The sequence below is a fragment of the Hemiscyllium ocellatum genome, chromosome 1 (genome assembly GCF_020745735.1).
Source record: "Hemiscyllium ocellatum isolate sHemOce1 chromosome 1, sHemOce1.pat.X.cur, whole genome shotgun sequence".
Taxonomy (NCBI): Eukaryota; Metazoa; Chordata; class Chondrichthyes; order Orectolobiformes; family Hemiscylliidae; genus Hemiscyllium; species Hemiscyllium ocellatum.
The window spans coordinates 148,584,178-148,604,040 of NC_083401.1; the positions used below are offsets into that span (position 1 = coordinate 148,584,178).

The 19,863-nt window shown below is 41.8% G+C and overlaps 1 protein-coding gene across 1 annotated transcript in view; it reads left to right on the forward strand.

Moving 5' to 3' along the window:
* Window positions 1–19,863, forward strand: part of afap1 (actin filament associated protein 1) — a 283,296-nt gene that overhangs the window by 153,447 nt on the left and 109,986 nt on the right. Inside the window, exon 3 of the mRNA XM_060832686.1 lies at window positions 5,579–5,676. Within this exon, the coding sequence (XP_060688669.1) occupies window positions 5,579–5,676 (98 nt within the window). The remainder of the gene's footprint in view (window positions 1–5,578; window positions 5,677–19,863) is intronic.

Consider the following 19,863-nt stretch of genomic DNA (forward strand, 5'->3'; position numbering starts at 1 on the left):
AAACCAGACTGGGATTCTGGTTGGATGCTTTCATCCAAGATACTCAGCCTAACCAGAGCAATGTTTTTCTTCGGATGCTCAGCAGGAAGATGCCTGTATAGTTGCTGCACTTGGCCTTAGTCTTGTGCAGGGTCACAATCTTTGCATTACACATATTATGAAGCACTCCCCTTGCCCTCTAGTAGAGATGGGAAGTTTGTGCAACTATTTCAGGAGTGTCAGTTTCCTGTGCTTGCTGAGTTCAGATGGTATAACATCAACAGCTGGGGCTTTGCTCTTGGCAAGCAAATCAATTGCATTGCAAAATTCTCCCTGGGGGTTCAATACACAGCTGTTTCATGACGACTAGACTTTCCGTGGCACTTGAGCTTTCTTAAAGACAATGTTCGCTTTACAGTACAGCCCAAAATAATGTTCCATCCATCTCTCCAAATGTTTACTGCAGTTCATGATGACCTCACCTACCGTTGGTTTCACTGAACCCACTTTCTGCCTCCTTTTTGATCTGCTGCCTTTTTGACACCTTCATGCTCCTGGCATTCCCTGTGTTAAAGTACATCTGAATATTCTGGCAGAGTTGTAACCAATAATCACCACCTCACAGTTTGTCAAACTTTACTTAGACTGGCGCTTTGTACAGTTAGAGTTTTGTGACTTGCATCTCACTTGTAACTAATGAAAGTGGACCGCTTAGCTTTAAAAACGGATTCATTGCACTGAACAAAATAAAAACCAAAGAATTGCTGGATGCTGGAAGTCAGACATTGCTGGAAAAACTAAAGAGATTTGGCAACAACTGTGGAGAGAGGCCAGAATTAACTTTTCAGGTCCATTGACACTTCTTCAGAATGGTCAGAACAGTGATGCTGGCTTCGAACTAGCTAATGTCCTTCTGCTTTTACTTCCCATATGTTAGGAGGATGGTATTGAACATGTGTCTCAAAGTATGTTTCATTTCACATTTGTGTTTTGTTAGGGAATGCTAACATGCACCTGTTTAATTGGGTTGAAGAACTTATTTTAAAATCTAGATGGACAGTATTGTTAATGTTGATGCAGGGATATTACTTCTACTTTTGATTTAAAAACCTTTCAGCATTGCATTCCAAGCTTGGTTCATGATAGAGAGCAATCTATATCGCAGTCACTGCTGTGGCAACTGCATGCATTGGAAATGCTGTTCAGAAATTTGCATCTGGTAATGATCAAATCCAGCTGATCTTGGATGTCTCCAGCATATCTTATGGAATAGTTTGTTTTGAAAGAACAAGGTTTTGAAAGGTGTTAGTTACATGAAGCTCATGGTAGTAGCAAAGCTTAAGTAGTCTCTGTATGTTCCAATTTATCCGTCTCAAATCACGATGTCATGATCTGTGCCGTTCTTGCATTCTCACCCCTAGTACGTAAGTAATTTCTGAGTTGATGATTCTCAGATGGCAGTCTTAGAACATAGAACATAGAACATAGAAGGATACAGCGCAGTACAGGCCCTTCGGCCCTCGATGTTGCGCCGACCGAATCCTACCTAACCTATACTAGCCCAATAACTTCCAAATGCCTATCCAATGCCCGCTTAAATGACCATAAAGAAGGAGAGTTCACCACTGATACGGGCAGGGCATTCCATGAACTCTCAACCCGCTGTGTGAAGAATCTACCCCTAACATCTGTCCTATATCTACCACCCCTTAATTTAAAGCTATGTCCCCTAGTAACACCTGACTCCATTAGCGGTAAAAGGTTCTTAGTATCTACCCTATCTAAACCCCTAATCATCTTATACACTTCTATCAGATCTCCCCTAAACCTTCTCTTCTCCAATGAGAACAGCCCCAAGTGCCTCAGCCTTTCCTCATAAGATTTTCCTACCATTCCAGGCAACATCCTGGTAAACCTCCTCTGCACTCGTTCTAAAGCTTCCACATCCTTCCTATAGTATGGCGACCAAAACTGCACACAATACTCCAGATGAGGCCTCACCAGAGTCTTATACAACTGCAACATGACCTCAGGACTCCGGAACTCAATTCCTCTGCCAATAAAGCCCAGTACACCATATGCCTTCCTCACAGCACTATTTACCTGGGTGGCAACTTTCAGAGATCTGTGTACATAGACACCAAGATCCCTCTGCTCATCCACACTACCAAGTAGCCTACCATTAGCCTAGTAATCCATCATCTTGTTATTCCTACCAAAGTGAACGACTTCGCACTTAGCTACATTGAATTCCATTTGCCACATTTCCGCCCAGCTCTGCAACTTATCTATATCCCGCTGTAACCTACCACTTCCTTCCTCACTATCCACAACTCCACCGACTTTTGTGTCATCCGCAAACTTGCTTACCCAGCTTTCAAGTCCTTCCTCTAGATCATTTATAAAGATAACAAAAAGCAATGGTCCCAAAACAGATCCTTGTGGTACACCGCTAGTAACTGCGCTCCAAGATGAACATAATCCATCAACTACTACCCTCTGTCTCCTTCCAGCCAGCCAATTCCTAATCCAAACCTCTAATGTATCCTCAATGCCATACCTCCGAAGTTTTAGCATTAGCCTACCATGGGGAACCTTATCGAACGCCTTACTAAAATCCATATACACAACATCTACTGCTTTACCCTCATCCACTTCCTTAGTCACCTTCTCAAAGAACTCAATAAGGTTTGTGAGGCACGACCTGCCCTTCACAAAACCATGCTGGCTATCCCTGATCACGTTATTCCTACCCAGATGTTCATAAATCTTATCCCTTACCATTCTCTCTAAGACTTTGCCCACCACTGAAGTCAGACTCACTGGCCTATAGTTACTAGGGCTATCCCTACTCCTTTTCTTGAACAATGGGACCACATTCGCTATCCTCCAGTCCTCTGGTACTATTCCCGTTGACAATGACGACATAAAAATCCAGGCCAATGGCTCCTCTATCTCCTCCCTAGCTTCCCATAGGATCCTGGGGTAAATGCCATCAGGCCCAGGAGACTTATCTATATTCATCCTTTCCAATATTCCCAAAACCTCTTCCCTGCATATTTCCAGGGCATCCATTCTAATTATTTGTGATTCCATATTCACATCAGCAACAGTGTCCTGTTCCTGAGTGACTACTGATGAAAAGTACTGATTTAATGTCTCTCCAATCTCCTCCGCCTCCACACACAACTTCCCACTACTATCTTTGACTGGACCGATACCTACCCTAGTCATCCTTTTATTCTTGACATACCTATAGAAAGCCTTTGGGTTTTCCCTAATCCTACCAGCTAAAGACTTTTCATGTCCCCTTCTCGCTTCTCTTAGCTCCCTCTTTAGCTCCTTCCTGGCTACCTTATAACTCTCAATCGCCCCAACTGAACCTTCACGCCTCATCTTTACATATGCCGCCTTCTTCCCTTTCACAAGGGACTCCAATTCCTTACTAAACCACGGCTGCCTCACAAGGCCCTTTACACCATGCCTGACTGGTACATACCTATCGAGGACACGCAGTAGCTGCTCCTTGAACAATCCCCACATCTCATTAGTGTTCTTCTCTTGAAGCCTGTTTTTCCAATCCACACATCCTAAGTCATGCCTCACTGCATCATAATTTCCCTGCCCCCAGCTATAGCTCTTGCCCTGCGGCGCACGATTATCCCTCTCCATCACTAAAGTAAAAGTCACCGAGTTGTGGTCACTGTCCCCGAAGTGCTCACCTACCTCCAAGTCTAACACCTGGCCTGGTTCATTACCTAGAACCAAATCCAATATAGCCTCCCCTCTTGTTGGCCTGTCGACATATTGTGTCAGGAAACCCTCCTGCACACATTGTACAAACACCGACCCATCTAATGAACTCGAGCTATAGCTCTCTCAGTCAATATCTGGGAAGTTAAAGTCCCCCATAACAACCACCCTGCTACCTTCACTCTTTTCCTGAATCATCCTCGCCATATTATCCTCTACTTCTCTAGGACTATTAGGAGGCCTGTAGAAAACACCTAACAGGGTGACCTCACCTTTCCTATTTCTAACCTCAGCCCAAACTACCTCAGATGGCAAGTCCTCTTCCATCGTCCATTCCACTGCTGTGATACTGTCTTTGACAAGTAATGCCACGCCTCCCCCTTTTTTACCCCCATGTCTGATCCTACTAAAACATTTGAACCCTGGAACGTGCAACAGCCATTCTTGTCCCTGTTCTACCCACATCTCTGTAATGGCCACAACATCGAAGTCCCAGGTACCAACCCACGCTGCAAGTTCACATCGAAGTCCCAGGTACCAACCCACGCTGCAAGTTCATCCTCCCTTAGTGGAACACAGTGTTAGAGCTCAGGTATGCAGGGAATTAACTGACTGTACAAACTGAGGGGCCAATGGAGTAAACATGTCTGAACCATTTGTTAGAGATATTCTATTATCAAGAGTCGTGAGTTGTTTGGAGTGAAGCCGGCAACTTGCCCTATATTTCTACTGAACGTCTCCCCTGCCAAATTAATGTCTAATATTTTACTTTCAAGTGATCTAAACTTGGTGTAGTTGGTCTCTTGAAGGGAAGCAACTGACACTGCACTACCTACCAAACTGTGTGCTGATTACAGTTATCTTGTGTTTGTTATCAGTTCACTGTAAATCGTCTGTTAATACCAGCACTGTTCTGAATTCCAACATGTCAGTTGAAGAGTGGGCATCTTCTTTTGTTGTGATGTGATAGATTTCATTCGCTTGTTGAGCTGAGACTCAAAGCTCTAAGCACCAGCGAAGCTGATGTGTCCAGATAGATCACCTCACGTGCTGGCCCCACAGGAGATGAGTAATGACTGACCATATGATGGTTCCTCCTACTTTTGGAGACAGTCCTAATACCCATTTACTATACCAGTTGTGTTGGGCTTAATTACTTGTTACTGCATCTACGATGTTGTTAATGAACTTCAGTAATATTATACATCACTCTTTAAGATGCAAGTCTGGACAAAAGTTCCAGAGACTCTGGACAACAGGGTGCCCTTCTTTATCTCCCTGGCTGAGTCCTGAGGGAATAGTTTAAAGTAATAAATTTGTCAATGCTGATTGGGACTTTGCGGTTTTCTAACTTTTAAAAAGCACAAGACCCATTTCATATCTTGCCTGTTTCCCCAGTGGATAATCTTTTGCTTCATTGCTGTCCCTCTTTGTCTGTCTCTGCCTGGTTATTTGTGTGCTAGATGTGCTAAATTTGTTACTACTACTTAGGCTAAAATATTTAAATATTCTTTTGAACCTACTGTTTTAATGGAGAAGAATTGCACATGAACATTCAACCAACTTTAGAAGTTGATTTTGGACTATGCAAAATATTCAAAAGTGGCACTTTGTCAGGATCTTCAGGATGTAGATCACTGAGCAGGCATTACAGAGCTGGTGCTAGACAATGGTGCGTTGATGCTAACTATCACAATTCTACTATAAAACTATCATTGCTGAAATTCTACTGGCAATTATTTTGATATTTTATAACATTCTTATTGGGTTTGTATTTACTGAATAATGTAATATTTTCAGCAGATGAGTAGCGTACTTTCCTGCAATTTTGCTTGTTTTGTTCCAGACTGTCAAATGAAGAACTCTACACAGAAGCATGACTTACCTTGCAGTGTGCCTGCACCTCCTCAGATTCCTCTACCTGAGATCCCTCATCCATGGCATGTGAGTAGTCCTTCATTCTTACTGCAACTACAGCTTAAATATATTTAACAGAGGTGTTTATCCAGCAAGTATCTGTGCTAACTGTTATCCAAAGAACAAATCCTAACTATAAAGAGAGGCTTATAGTTTTACCACATATTAATTCCTGGAATGCTGCTTGGTCAAGGAAAATTATACTCGGTTTTCTTTTTGGTTACTGCTATTAGATTTCTCTTTACTCAGTGATGGTGCAAGAAGCAGTTTGAACATCCAAAGGAACATGCCTCCCTCGTTAGACAGAAAGGGATTTCAGTTCTGTTTCAGATGATAAAATTTGATACATTTTCTAAAGGTCTATTCCATGTGTTGTGTGAGCAGTTAAATTGGATCTGCACTGCTGCTTACCTGACTGCCTGGGCCGACCAACTCATTATACTGTATGACCTGCTACTCGTGATCGATGCTTCTCATTATGGGGAGGAAACTTACAGGATCAATTTGATCAAGTAGGATAGAAGAAAAACACCCCTTAGTCTAACTAGAAAGATTTGTTGTAGTAAACAATATATATTTACATAGAACATAGAACATAGAAGGATACAGCGCAGTACAGGCCCTTCGGCCCTCGATGTTGCGCTGACCGAGTCCTACCTAACCTATACTAGCCCAATAACTTCCAAATGCCTATCCAATGCCCGCTTAAATGAACATAAAGAAGGAGAGTTCACCACTGATACGGGCAGGGCATTCCATGAACTCACAACCCGCTGTGTGAAGAATCTACCCCTAACATCTGTCCTATACCTACCACCCCTTAATTTAAAGCTATGTCCCCTAGTAACACCTGACTCCATTAGCGGTAAAAGGTTCTTAGTATCTACCCTATCTAAACCCCTAATCATCTTATACACTTCTATCAGATCTCCCCTAAACCTTCTCTTCTCCAATGAGAACAGCCCCAAGTGCCTCAGCCTTTCCTCATACGATCTTCATACCATTCCAGGCAACATCCTGGTAAACCTCCTCTGCACTCGTTCTAAAGCTTCCACATCCTTCCTATAGTATGGCGACCAAAACTGCACACAATACTCCAAATGAGGCCTCACCAGAGTCTTATACAACTGCAACATGACCTCAGGACTCCGGAACTCAATTCCTCTGCCAATAAAGCCCAGTACACCATATGCCTTCCTCACAGCACTATTTACCTGGGTGGCAACTTTCAGAGATCTGTGTACATTGACACCAAGATCCCTCTGCTCATCCACACTACCAAGTAGCCTACCATTAGCCCAGTAATCCATCATCTTGTTATTCCTACCAAAGTGAACGACTTCGCACTTAGCTACATTGAATTCCATTTGCCACATTTCCGCCCAGCTCTGCAACTTATCTATATCCCGCTGTAACCTACCACTTCCTTCCTCACTATCCACAACTCCACCGACTTTCGTGTCATCCGCAAACTTGCTTACCCAGCTTTCAAGTCCTTCCTCTAGATCATTTATAAAGATAACAAAAAGCAATGGTCCCAAAACAGATCCTAGTGGTACACCACTAGTAACTGCGCTCCAAGATGAACATAATCCATCAACTACTACCCTCTGTCTCCTTCCAGCCAGCCAATTCCTAATCCAAACCTCTAATGTATCCTCAATGCCATACCTCTGAAGTTTTAGCATTAGCCTACCATGGGGAACCTTATCGAACGCCTTACTAAAATCCATATACACAACATCTACTGCTTTACCCTCATCCACTTCCTTAGTCACCTTCTCAAAGAATATTTAATTGCATGCTAACAACTACATTGATATGATGGCCACAGTTAACAGAGACTTCACTCCTCCAGGATCCTAAGCACTGTGGGTGGTACTTATGGCAGTTCTCAGTATTAATCCTTTCAGACTCCTGTTCAACAGGTACTGTGAGCATCATGGCACTCTCGAAGAGATATAAGTGAAATTATTAACTGCAGTTGGAGACAAAGCCCAGCATCTTAGGAGTAATCATTGTCTATGGTGTTGTCCTCTTATTTATAAGAGAAGATGGAAGAGGAAGCAGTGCAGAAAGAAATTGGTAGTGGTATGACATTGAGAACAACACATTGAGGAAGTCAGTCAAGTGGCTTTAGCAGTCATACAAGTAGGCACTACGCTATTAAGAATAGGTTAATATAGCACAGTCTTTTCATCAAACACTGCATTAGGCCTGTTATTTAAAATTGGGTATATAAAGTGTCAATCTTTAACAAGAAAAAATGGTAATTAATCTAATGTAAAAGATAATTTTTAAGCATAACATCTATGCCTACACTCATTGATCAGTTGTTAAGCACTTAGTCATGCCCTAAAGATGTGATAAGGAATTAAATATGTGTTTCTTTCTCATTGCCAAACTTCCTGGACAAAAATGACAGCCAGCCACTCCCCACCCTCCAACGCAACCTTCCCCACCCCCCCCCCCCCCCAACCCCCACCCCCTCCAAGCACTTACCCATACCTTTTTGATAGCCTTCTGCCTGATCTCCTGTCACTGGCTATATGACAATACCCTTCTGCTTCTGATCCTGCTGCCAGTAGAGTTACTATGTTATCACTAATTCGTTACTTAACTTTTGTATTCCTCATGCTCTTTCCACTTAGTTATCATGTACAATTAGTCCTGCACTCGTTCTGACACTGGCAAGCACACATACAAATTCTATTAATACTATGATGTAATATTGTTCCAGTCATCGGACATATCCTCATTTGTCACTAATTCTTATGGAGCTCATCATTCCATTGTACTTGTTAAAATGAAATGTATGGACTATGATATTATTATATCCGTCACATCTTATATTTATAATGGTCATGATGAGGAATGTACAGCAGAAGTTTTCTAATCTTGCTTCCAAGATCTTTGAAGTTGGAGGGACTTATTGGGAAACTGTTTATGAAAATATGGGATTGCCCCTTCCTAAGGAGGATATATTGAGTACAAAAGGACAGAAGTTAATATTGAACCTTTGCTCTGATTAGGTCTCAACTTGTATATCAAAAGTTTCTAGTAATCATATTTTTGGAAAGTTGTGCTGGCTGTTGAGTGGATGAAGATGAGATCTACCAGATTGGTTACAGGTGTGAGGATTTTTAGTTACAAATGGTAATGTCATGTTGGAGAAGCAGAATTTGTTTTTCTCTTCGAAGCAAAGAAGATGGGGGTTGATTTGATAGGATTGTACAGGACTATGACACATTTAGTTTATATTATTCACTTGTAGGATGTGGGCATTGCTGATATTTATTGCCAATCCCTGGTTGTCCTTGAGAAAGTGATAGTGAGCTGTCTTCTTGAAACACTGCAATTCATGTGCTGTAGGTAGACTCACAATGTCATTAAGGAAGAAATTCCAAGAGTTTGACCCAGCAACACTGAAGGTATGACAATATGTTTCCAAGTCAGGATTGTGTGTGGCTTGGAGGGGAGCTTGCAGCTGGTGGTGTTCCCATGTATCTGCTGCCCTTGTCCTTCGAGATACAGGTGGTTGTGGGTTTGAAAGGAGTTGTCTTAAGGATCTTTAGTAAATTTCCGCAGTGCATCTTGTAGATAGTACCCACTACTACAACTGAGTACCGGTGGTGGAGAGAGTAAATACTTGTGGATGTGATACCAATCAATCAAGCTGCTTGATCCTCAATGGTGTCAACCTTCCCAAGTACTGTTGGAGCTTCATGCACCCAAGCAAATGGGGAGTGTTCCATCACACTCCTAACTTGTACCTTGTGGATGACAGACAGGCCTTGGGGAGAAAGTTAGTGAGTTATTCTCCATAATATTCTTAGCTTCTGACTTACTATTGTAGCCAGTGTATTTATGTGGCAAGTACAGTTCAGTTTCTGGTCAATGGTAATCCTCAAGATGTTGATAGTGAGGGATTTAATGATGGGGACACTATTGAATTTCAAGGCAGGATTGATTAGATTGTCTCTTATTAGAGCATTTATGTGGCTTGAATGTTACTTGCCACTTGTCAACCCAAGCCTGGATATTGTCCAGACCTTGTTGAATTTGAACATGGACTGCTCCAGTATCTGAGGAGTCATGAATGGCGCTGCACAATGACCAGTTGTTGGCAACCATCCCCATTTCTGACCGTCTGTTTTAGAGAAAGTCAAAGATGAAACAGCTGAAGATGGTTAGGCTAAGGACACTACCCTGAGGACTTCCTGCAGAGATGTCTGGAGCTGAGATGTCTGACGTCCAACAGCTACAACTATCTTCTGAAGTTATGACTGCAAACTAATGATTCTAGTTTTGCTTGAGTTCTTTGATGCCATACTTCGTCAGCTGTGTCCTTGATGTCAAGAGCTTAGGGCAGCATGGTGGCTCAGTTGTCAGCGCTGCTACCTGGCAGAACAGAGACTGAGGTTCAATTCCACCCTTTGGCAACTGTCTGTGTGGATTCCCCCTGTGTATGTATATGCGGATTAGGTGGTTTGGCCATGCTAAATTGCCCATAGAGTTCAGGGATGTGTAGGTTAGGTGCATTAGCCATTGAGAAATATAGGATTACAGGGGAGGAGGGTCTGGGTGGGATGCTGTTGGGAGGGTTGGTGTGGACTTGTTGGCCAAATGGTCTGGTTCCACTCTCTACAGATTCTATTCTGTAGTGGTGTCACTCTCTCAGTTCTGGTATTGAGCTCTTTTGCCCTCATTTGAACCAAGGCTGTAATGAGGTCAGGAATTGAGTAGCCCTGGCAAGTCCAAACTGGGAATCACTGAGTAGGTTATTGCTAAATAGGTGCTGCTTTATAGCACTGTTGATGACGTTAGAGAAGGAAAAGCTGCTTCCATTAGCTGATGGTGCAAGTACTAGGGGAGGCAGATTTTACTTTCTTTGCACAAAATGTGCAATGGGGATGTGAGGAAGAACCTTTTTTGGTCAGCGAACCAAGATCTGAAACTCACTAGGAGGCAGGATATTGTGAACCCAGTTGATGGCAATATTCAACAGATCAGATGCCAAAATGAAACTTGACTTGATAGATCATATTTTTGATTTTTGCCAGTGGTTACAATGGTAGGTTAATGAAATGGTGTGAAACCACTGGAGCATATTCACACATGACTCAGTTGTTCTTTAAAAATAAATCGTAAGTCTAATACGCAAGAGAAGCAGAAACTTTAGAAAGGTCTGAATACAAGCAGCAAAAACATGGTTTCAACTTGTTTCCCAACACTTTCCTTTTATAGATTCTTAATTCTAGCCCAAAATTCATTGAGGTAGAGAAGCAGTGAGATGAAATAAAAACCTTTGCTAAGTACAGAAAATTCAGCATTAGTGAGTTGAAGGTCAGAAGAGATAGTAAATACCCAATAGGCAGTGGGGCCAGAGGGAATGGAAGGGAGAGGCATTCTAGCAGAATGCAGGTTCCATTCACCACTGCCTCCTCTTCCACCCCTTAGACAGATTAAAGTGTCTCAAGCGTAAAAATAAGCTCTTTTTGCAGTCTGGAATAAATAATTTGTTTGTCAAAACCCTGATCATTAAATAACTTCTGCTTTGAGGTAGAAATGTTATTGGTGTGTTTTAGTTTTGTTTGCAATGGCAGTAATGCTGCTCAACAGGCTGATTACTCACCTGAATAAAATTTAACATAGCTTCTTTCAGTAATGCAAATGGCGCTTTGGTCCCCCTGCTATAGGAAAAACGTAGTTTAATTTGAAATAGTTCAGCAAAAACATTTATAAGGATGTTGCCAGGGTCGGAGGGTTTGAGGTATAAGGAGAGGCTGAACAGGGTGGGGTAATTTTCTCTTGAATGTTGAAGGCTTGTGGGGTGACCTTAACAGAAGTTTATAAACACCTTTATATGGGGGCCATAGGGTAGGGAAGTCTAACCTAATGGGCATATGTTAAAGATACAGGAGAAATATGTAAAAGGGACCTAAGGGAAACTTTTTCACTGTGTGTGTGTGTGTGTGTGTGTGTGTGTGTGTGTGTGTGTGTGTGTGTGTGTGTGTGTGTGTGGCGAGCTGCCAGAGGAAGTTGTAGAGGATGGTACAATTACAACTTTTTAAAAGACATCTGGATGGGTATATGAATTGGAAGGGTTTGGAGCGATATGGGCCAAGTACTGGCAGGTGGACTAGATTTGGTTGGGATATCTGGTCGGCATGGAAGGGTTGGACCAAAGGGTCTGTTTCCATGCTGTACATCTCTATGACTCTATGGTCAGCATGGATGAATTGGACCGAAGGGTCCATTTCTATACTGTATATCCTTGTGATTCTAAGTAAGTCCATTGGGAGTGTAGTGGGGCTGTGGTGTGGATTGATAGAGAGACTGTAGATACAGGGAAGCACCACTGCCCTTCATGGCTCTACATCATATTTTGACAAAAACTTGTTTATACCAGGTGCTGCTTTGTCACTACTGAAAAATTTAGATGGAACAGGCCCTCTTCCCAGTTTATTTATGGAACCTGACTTGGTAAAGCAGTATTTTAAAACATGTATGTTATCTACCACATGAAGAAATAAGAGGCCTTGTGTTTGGAGTTTTATGTGGCTGCCCATGACATCTAAAAATGGCACTGTTTCCCCCCCCCCCCGCCCCCCAAACCCCAAATGTAGTGGTGGCCCAAACGTGCACTGAATGGGAATGGGCTATCATATCAGTTAGTTTCTCATTGCTGTGGTTTTTTTTTAATATCATGAATACGAATTTATAAATCCTTCCTGTCTAAACTTAGACAAGAATGATTACTGATAGCTGGTAGTTAAAGGGTTGTTTGGTAGCATGGAATATTGTGAAATAGTGCCTTCAAGAAAGAGATTAATTGGCAATAAAATGAATGCAGAGAGAAGTTAGTTGATTGGAATTAAGACTATATGAGCTGCTGTTTGTGACTAGCATATCACAGTTAGTGGGCTGAATGTAATAGTGCAAGAAGAATGCTTTTTCTGTTACAGTATGTTTGCTGTAATCTTAGCATTGTAAGATGTGGAAAAAATTACAATGTAACAAAGGCAATTATTTTAGTAATAATGATGTTTTTACACAATTTCAGAATTCTGGAGGGTCTTTCCATACTGAGCAGTCAGATAATGTTTTGAATAGAACACCCTGTAGAGACTGAAATTGGATCCATCTGTGTTGATGTTGGCACTAGGTGCTCATGCGCCCAGCTGTATAGGTTCACCACCATTATTCCTCAACACACCAATGGGGTCTGAGTCAGACAAGCAGCATTTGTGTCTCATTTCCTCTCTCACTGTATTCGATGAAACTTGGAGAAATCAGTGTGTTCCATCCATTTGCTTGACTAACCTCTTTGAATTGCAAGATATTTTTAAAAATCACTTTTCAAATTGTCTGCCATTTGATTTCTTTTTCTTTAAAAAAAATTCAAATGTTTAATGTTTCCCTGACTAAACAACTTTCAGACACTAATGGGACATATTCTGAACATTAAATTTAACCATATGAGTAGAGAGATTTCTTTTACAGTTCTTGGCATGTGTTCTTTCCTCTTTGTCAGTGACCTTCTTAGAATGAAAGTATTGAGCAATCTAAAATAAAATGAAAAAGAAAGTTCACATTCCATTAGATTTTATTCACAGGATTTATGTCTATTTGCTCATCAGAATAGAATGGCTAATTTTCCAACGGACTCCTTGCACAAGGTGTTCAACACCTGCTGTTTGAAACAGCAGGTTACTTTGTATGAATCACGGAATTGTCAGTCACTATAGACTGCCTGTTCTGTTATGAACCACTTATGTATTTCTTGACTGAGCCAATTCATGACGCATCTAGCAGAGGCAAAGTAAAGAATTGCGCACAAATTCAATGTGAAACAAGGTATTCACCCCAACCAACCAAGTTTGTTGTCTATCCCTCACATAAACCAGCAGTGCATAACCCAGGTTCTTGCATCTTCCCAAATACCTTCAGCCACCAATTTAAGAGTGCTTGTATGCTTCAACAAATGTTTATATAGACTCACCCATTATATCTTGAATTTTATCATGGATGTACTCAGAAAATAGCATAGAACATAGAACATAGAACATAGAAGGATACAGCGCAGTACAGGCCCTTCGGCCCTCGATGTTGCGCCGACCGAATCCTACCTAACCTATACTAGCCCAATAACTTCCAAATGCCTATCCAGTGCCCGCTTAAATGACCATAAAGAAGGAGAGTTCACCACTGATACGGGCAGGGCGTTCCATGAACTCACAACCCGCTGTGTGAAGAATCTACCCCTAACATCTGTCCTATACCTACCACCCCTTAATTTAAAGCTATGTCCCCTAGTAACACCTGACTCCATGTTTTTAGCAGTGACCCAGAACAAAACTCTGTAAATACTGCTACTGCAATCTGAAATTTCCTTAATTTTAGGAACTTGATACCTTCTCCTAATTTCATACCCCTTAATCATCATCATTAGCCTCCAGTGGTAGTTTGCCACAGTTTTTTTTTGAAGATTCACCGCTTTCTGCATTTCTCCATTTATCGATTGTGTCCTCCGTGACCTGAATATTGCACAATCAGTTGCAGAGGCACCTTGATTATATTCATGAAGAATTTTCAGCCAGATCGGTGACTCTGAAAGTTTATCAGCAAATAAATATTTGTTATTGAAAAATATACATCTTTGTTTGGTTTTAACATGTTTTTTCTTAAGATGATTGTTTATATGAAAGATGCTTTTCATTCCTGGAAGGTAGTGGAGAGCTTTTCCGATATAAACTGGACTTTGCCCTTTAAAGGCTGTAGTGCAATTAGACTGTGGAGTTGAGAAGAACTCCAGTTGAGTGCACATCATAATAATTTATCTGACAATGGCCTATTCATACAACCCTGCAGCCTATTGGGACATGCTGCTATGAGCTCCTAAAAACATGCAGAAGGTCAAAAGTTCCCAGTTCAACCATCTCTGCCTATGTCTGAATAAAGAGAAATAATACATTAACCTCCCTATACAGGAAATAATGATCTCTTATGCATAGACATTGCTGTAAATAGCAGAGTCACTGTAATCATCCAAACATCCACAGCAACATTTCTTACATTTCCTTTAAGGAATGTCTAGAGGCTGACTCAGACCAACTGGTTATTTAAGCTACTACATTTCATAAAATGTTATATTTTAGCAATTAGAAAATCAGAAGTGACACAATTTTGGTATGTTAACCTCTGCAGTCAGGTCTGCAATCTATGCTCCTGTTCACCAAGATTCCTTACTGAAAATGTACCACTTTGACTACCCATTCAGATCATTTGTTTGGATGTTGAGTTAAACTTTGCTAATCTACCTAGCTGCAAATGTGTTGCTGGTCAAAGCACAGCAGGTTAGGCAGCATCTCAGGAATAGAGAATTCGACGTTTCGAGCATAAGCCCTTCATCAGGAATAAGAGAGAGAGAGCCAAGCCGGCTGAGATAAAAGGTAGGGAGGAGGGACTAGGGGGAGGGGCGATGGAGGTGGGATAGGTGGAAGGAGGTCAGAGGAGATGACCTGGGGGGTGCAGTGAGGGAGGGACTCACTGAAATCCTTGTAGAGGGAGGAAGAGAGCTTCTTCAAGGAAGGCATCCTTGTAAGAGGATTCGCAGTAGGTTAAAATCTTCGAGTAAAAAATGAGGTCTGCAGATGCTGGAGATCACAGCTGCAAATGTGTTGCTGGTCAAAGCACAGCAGGTTAGGCAGCATCTCAGGAATAGAGAATTCGACGTTTCGAGCATAAGCCCTTCATCAGGAATAAGAGAGAGAGAGCCAAGCCGGCTGAGATAAAAGGTAGGGAGGAGGGACTAGGGGGAGGGGCGATGGAGGTGGGATAGGTGGAAGGAGGTCAGAGGAGATGACCTGGGGGGTGCAGTGAGGGAGGGACTCACTGAAATCCTTGTAGAGGGAAACTTACATATTGACCAGGCTTTGGATGCATTCATCCTGAAATCTACATTGTATTGATAATCTCCTAGTTTTAGACTCCATTCCCCTTCCATTGTACTGTCTCGCAATACCATAATGTTCGAATCCTTTTTTTAAAAAAATGTAATGGTTGAAACATTGCAGCAGAAAGAGAGATGCATTTTCCATGCACCTTTTATGACCATCTGTAAGTGCATTACAGCCAATATTCTCACTCTTGTAATATAAGAAGCACAGCAATCATGTTACCCAGAACAAATTCATGCAAAAACATCAAATAACCTATTTTAAAGTTAACTATTGGCACAAATGCTAGGGACAACAGTCTTGCTCTTCTTTGCAATAGTGCCATGGAATATTTTATGTATACCTGAAAAAGCAAGTGGAGTCTTGCTTTAAAATATAGCTGACAAGGCAACACTTCCATCAGTTCTGCATGGAGCATAAGCTTACAATTTTATTTTCAAGTCCTAATGTGGACTTCAGTTCACAGCTGTATGGGTCAGAGGGAAGGATGCAAAAAAAAACTGGCCCATATTTACTTATAATTAAATCAATGCTTTTCTAAAAAGCTTAAAGTCACTCTTCTTCCAAATACAATTCACAACCAGGGTAAACCCAATGTCTGCTCTTCGTACTGGCTGTAGGACTGCATGTCTCCTTTATGTCCTTTTCCTTGCTAACCTGCATAAACTGACAATTTTCTGCTTGCCAAGCTTTAACTGGGGGTTGCCACGCAGATCAGTGCTAGAGCCTCAATAATTTACTTTTCTAGCGAGGACTTGAATGAAGGGGCACAGTACATTGAAGTAAACTTTGTCGATAGTACAAAGAGAGGTAGGAAGGCAGGTTGTCAGTTTAATATGGAGTGTCTGCAAAAGGATATAAATAGGTTAAATGAGTGAATTTGGCCTATGGAGGTTGTGGATAAATGTGCACATACCCATTTTACCCATTGGAGGAATAGAACAGCAAGGTATTTATTAAATCGAGAGACTTTTGAATGTTGTGGTACAGAGGGATCTGTGTGTCCTTGTAGATGCAACACAAAACAGAAGCATGAAGATACAACAAGTAAGAAGGCAAAACAGAATTTTGCCTTTTATTGTAAGGAGGATGATGTATACAAACATGGAGATTTTGCTACAACTGTACACGGTATTGATGATGAGAGGAGCAGATGGGTTGAGGAAATTGTGGCGGCAACATCACTGAGCGGAGCAGGTAACTTGAGGACTCTGTGGCAGGGAATCAGCAACACCCACACAGGAGAAAGTGAGGACTGCAGATGCTGGAGATCAGAGCTTAAAAATCAGAGCCCTTCCTGAAGAAGGGCTTATGCCCAAAACGTTGATTCTCCTGTTCCATTGATGCTGCCTGACCTGCTGCGCTTTTCCAGCAACACATTTTTAAACACCCACCCAGGCAAGTTAAAGACAGAGCTAGATTCATTGGAGCTGATTAGCATTGATTCTTTCCATATTCCACATAAAGGGCTAGCTGTTTATGGTAAGTGGGAATTGCATTTTAATATTGTTGACAGTTGGTGATAAAGTTAATAAACAATATACAATGCAAGATAAGTAAATTAATAATATAATTAAGTACTTAAAACTCATTAAGCATGGAAGTTCAGATGATGTCAAGACTGAAGCATGTAGGAACTCCCAGATACCATTGTGATCCAGGGCAAACATGTCTGTTGTAAGTATTTGAAGTTCAAGCAGCTTCAGTCCTGAGTTTGAGCAGTGAGCTGAACTACAGACACGGTAACACAACAGGGAAGGGGAATGTTACCTGGATTCTTTGTAGCAGGATGCTGTCACGGCAATGCGGATAATATTTGATTTGGTCAGTGGTTGGGGCAGGAGAATGTAACTGTGAGTGAGGCAGGTAAAGAGCCAATACAGGAGGACTGTCTGCCCTTGAAATTGTCCAATCAGTTTGAGGTTCTGTCAGCCTTTTTAAACAAGTGGGAGTTGCATTATAGATCAGCAAACTAATCATGACATTATGAAGCTCTTCAAGGAACTGGTATACTAAGCTTGTGATAGATCATAAGGAAGCAGTTGCAGACATTTTAAGGGGCTATTTTCAAAACATGAAAAATTGGTATAAGTTGCTGTATTATTATCTGGAAAGGTATGTTCTTCCTCCTGTGTGTAGGAGTTAATGGAATTAGATACTTGGGGGGTCTCTTGTGGTGCAGTGATAGTGTCCCTGCCTCTGAACCAAGAGGCCTGGGTTCAAGTCCTAGCCATTCAATGGCAGATGTATAATAACATATCTGAACAGGTTGATTAGAAAGTACCTGTTTCCAGGATAGAGGAAAATTCTAAGTGGATGGTCCACCGCCTTCCTGATGAAAAGCTTATGCTCAAAATGTCGATTCCCCTGCTCCTTGGATGCTGTGCTTTCCCAGCACCAGAGCTTCGACTCTGATCTCCTGCATCTGCAGTCCTCATTTTCTCCTGGTCCACCATTATTTGTTAACTAAAGAATTAAGGAAAGCATCAAACTGTGCAGGTGAATGGCCGGTCAGAATATAAAGAATAACAAAGAATGTCTAAAAGGTTAATTATGGGAAGAAAATAGAGTATGAAAGGCTAGCTAGGAATGTAAAAATAGACAGGATGAGTTTCTACAGGTATTTAAGTTGGTCTAAAATGGTGTCAGCAATTCCAACTCCAGAGCAAAACCACTAACGAAACCTCATTTCTGCCCAAATCTATCTATTCAAACCCAGTACCCCTTAGGTTAGCTTAATTTCCCTGCTGAGAGTCCCTCAGGATTGGCTGATAACTTTAGTCCTTTGTATGGTTCTTCCTTTTCATGAACACTGTAGATCCACAAGCCAAAATGGATGTTCCTGACCCTCCTCCATGACCACAGACCCTTCCAGTCCAAGATCACTACAGTTTGACTGGAAATTTTACCATCCCCAACAAGGCTGATCCATCTTGATTGTAGACTGGTGTCTGAGTGACCAATCTTGACCCTCCTTCTGACTGTGGCAAGAAGTTGCTTAAATGTTGTCCCTTTTTAGAATGATTCATGTCAAACATATCACAGTCACATCAGACATTTTCCTGTTGTTCAGGGGATCTGAAACTAATACTCTTTGGTATATTTCACCCACAGTCCAGCCAAGTGTGATTAGTGAAACAATCCAGCCCTTTTCCACTGACAAACCAGTCCAGACAACATGATCAGTTCACAATAGCTCGAAATATCTCTCCTGTTGTTTGGACATGATGATATAACAACAGCAACCTGCCCCCAGTTGAGTGAAGGTTTACACTATCCACTTCTCTTCTCAATGTGATCACATCATAGTATTGGAACCTGGCTATTATTACTATTGTATTCCGTGATCAGTCTCAGGGTTGCACCAGTAGTGGCAGGTAAAGGCATTTCCCTGCACTATTGGCTGACTGCTAACATGGTTAGAGACAAGAAAAAACTACAGATGCTGGAATCCAAAGTAGACAAGCAGGAAACTGGAAGAACACAGCAAACCAGGCAGCATCAGGAGGCAGAGAAGTTGATGGTTTGGGTATAACCCTCCTTCAGGTCTGGAGGTGGGGGTGGGGAGAGCTGCAGATAAAGAGGACGGGAAAGGGTTATGGGTGGGGAGAAGACTGGAGTGGTGAAGTAGTGATAGATGAATACAAGCAGTGGTTACAACCTGGTTGGTTGATGGGAGGAAAGAATCCCTTTGGTAACTGGAAGGAAGGGTCGGTCGGAAGAACCAAAGGGAGAGGTGGGGCTGGAAAGGGAATCTGGGGGTAGGTGGGAAGGTTATTTGAAATTGGAGAACTCAATGTTGAATCCTGTGGGCTGTAGGCTGCCCAGGCGGAAAATGAGGTGGTGTTCCTCCAATTTGTGGTCTGATTCACTATGGCAATGGAGGATACCGAGGCTAGATTAATTCCTCTCATCAACCAAAGTGGTCATACCCACCATTTGTATTCACCTATCACTACCTCACCACTCTGCTTCCTCCTGATGCTACCTGGCTTGCTGTGTTCCCATGACTGCTATCATGAAACAATGTTGAATCCCTCATGCTGAGCCATTGTCTGAACTTAACCTCTGTGTATTTGTGCTGTGGGTTGGCTTTTATTTACAGCACTAGATATGTGGGTTTTGAGGTTCTTTTTCATATTTTGTAAAATCCAATAGGAGAGATCTGATCCTACTACGAATGTTATGAGGATAACATTATAGAATAGATAGAAGTTTGGCTGGCTGATAGAAAAAGGTATGCATAGATTAG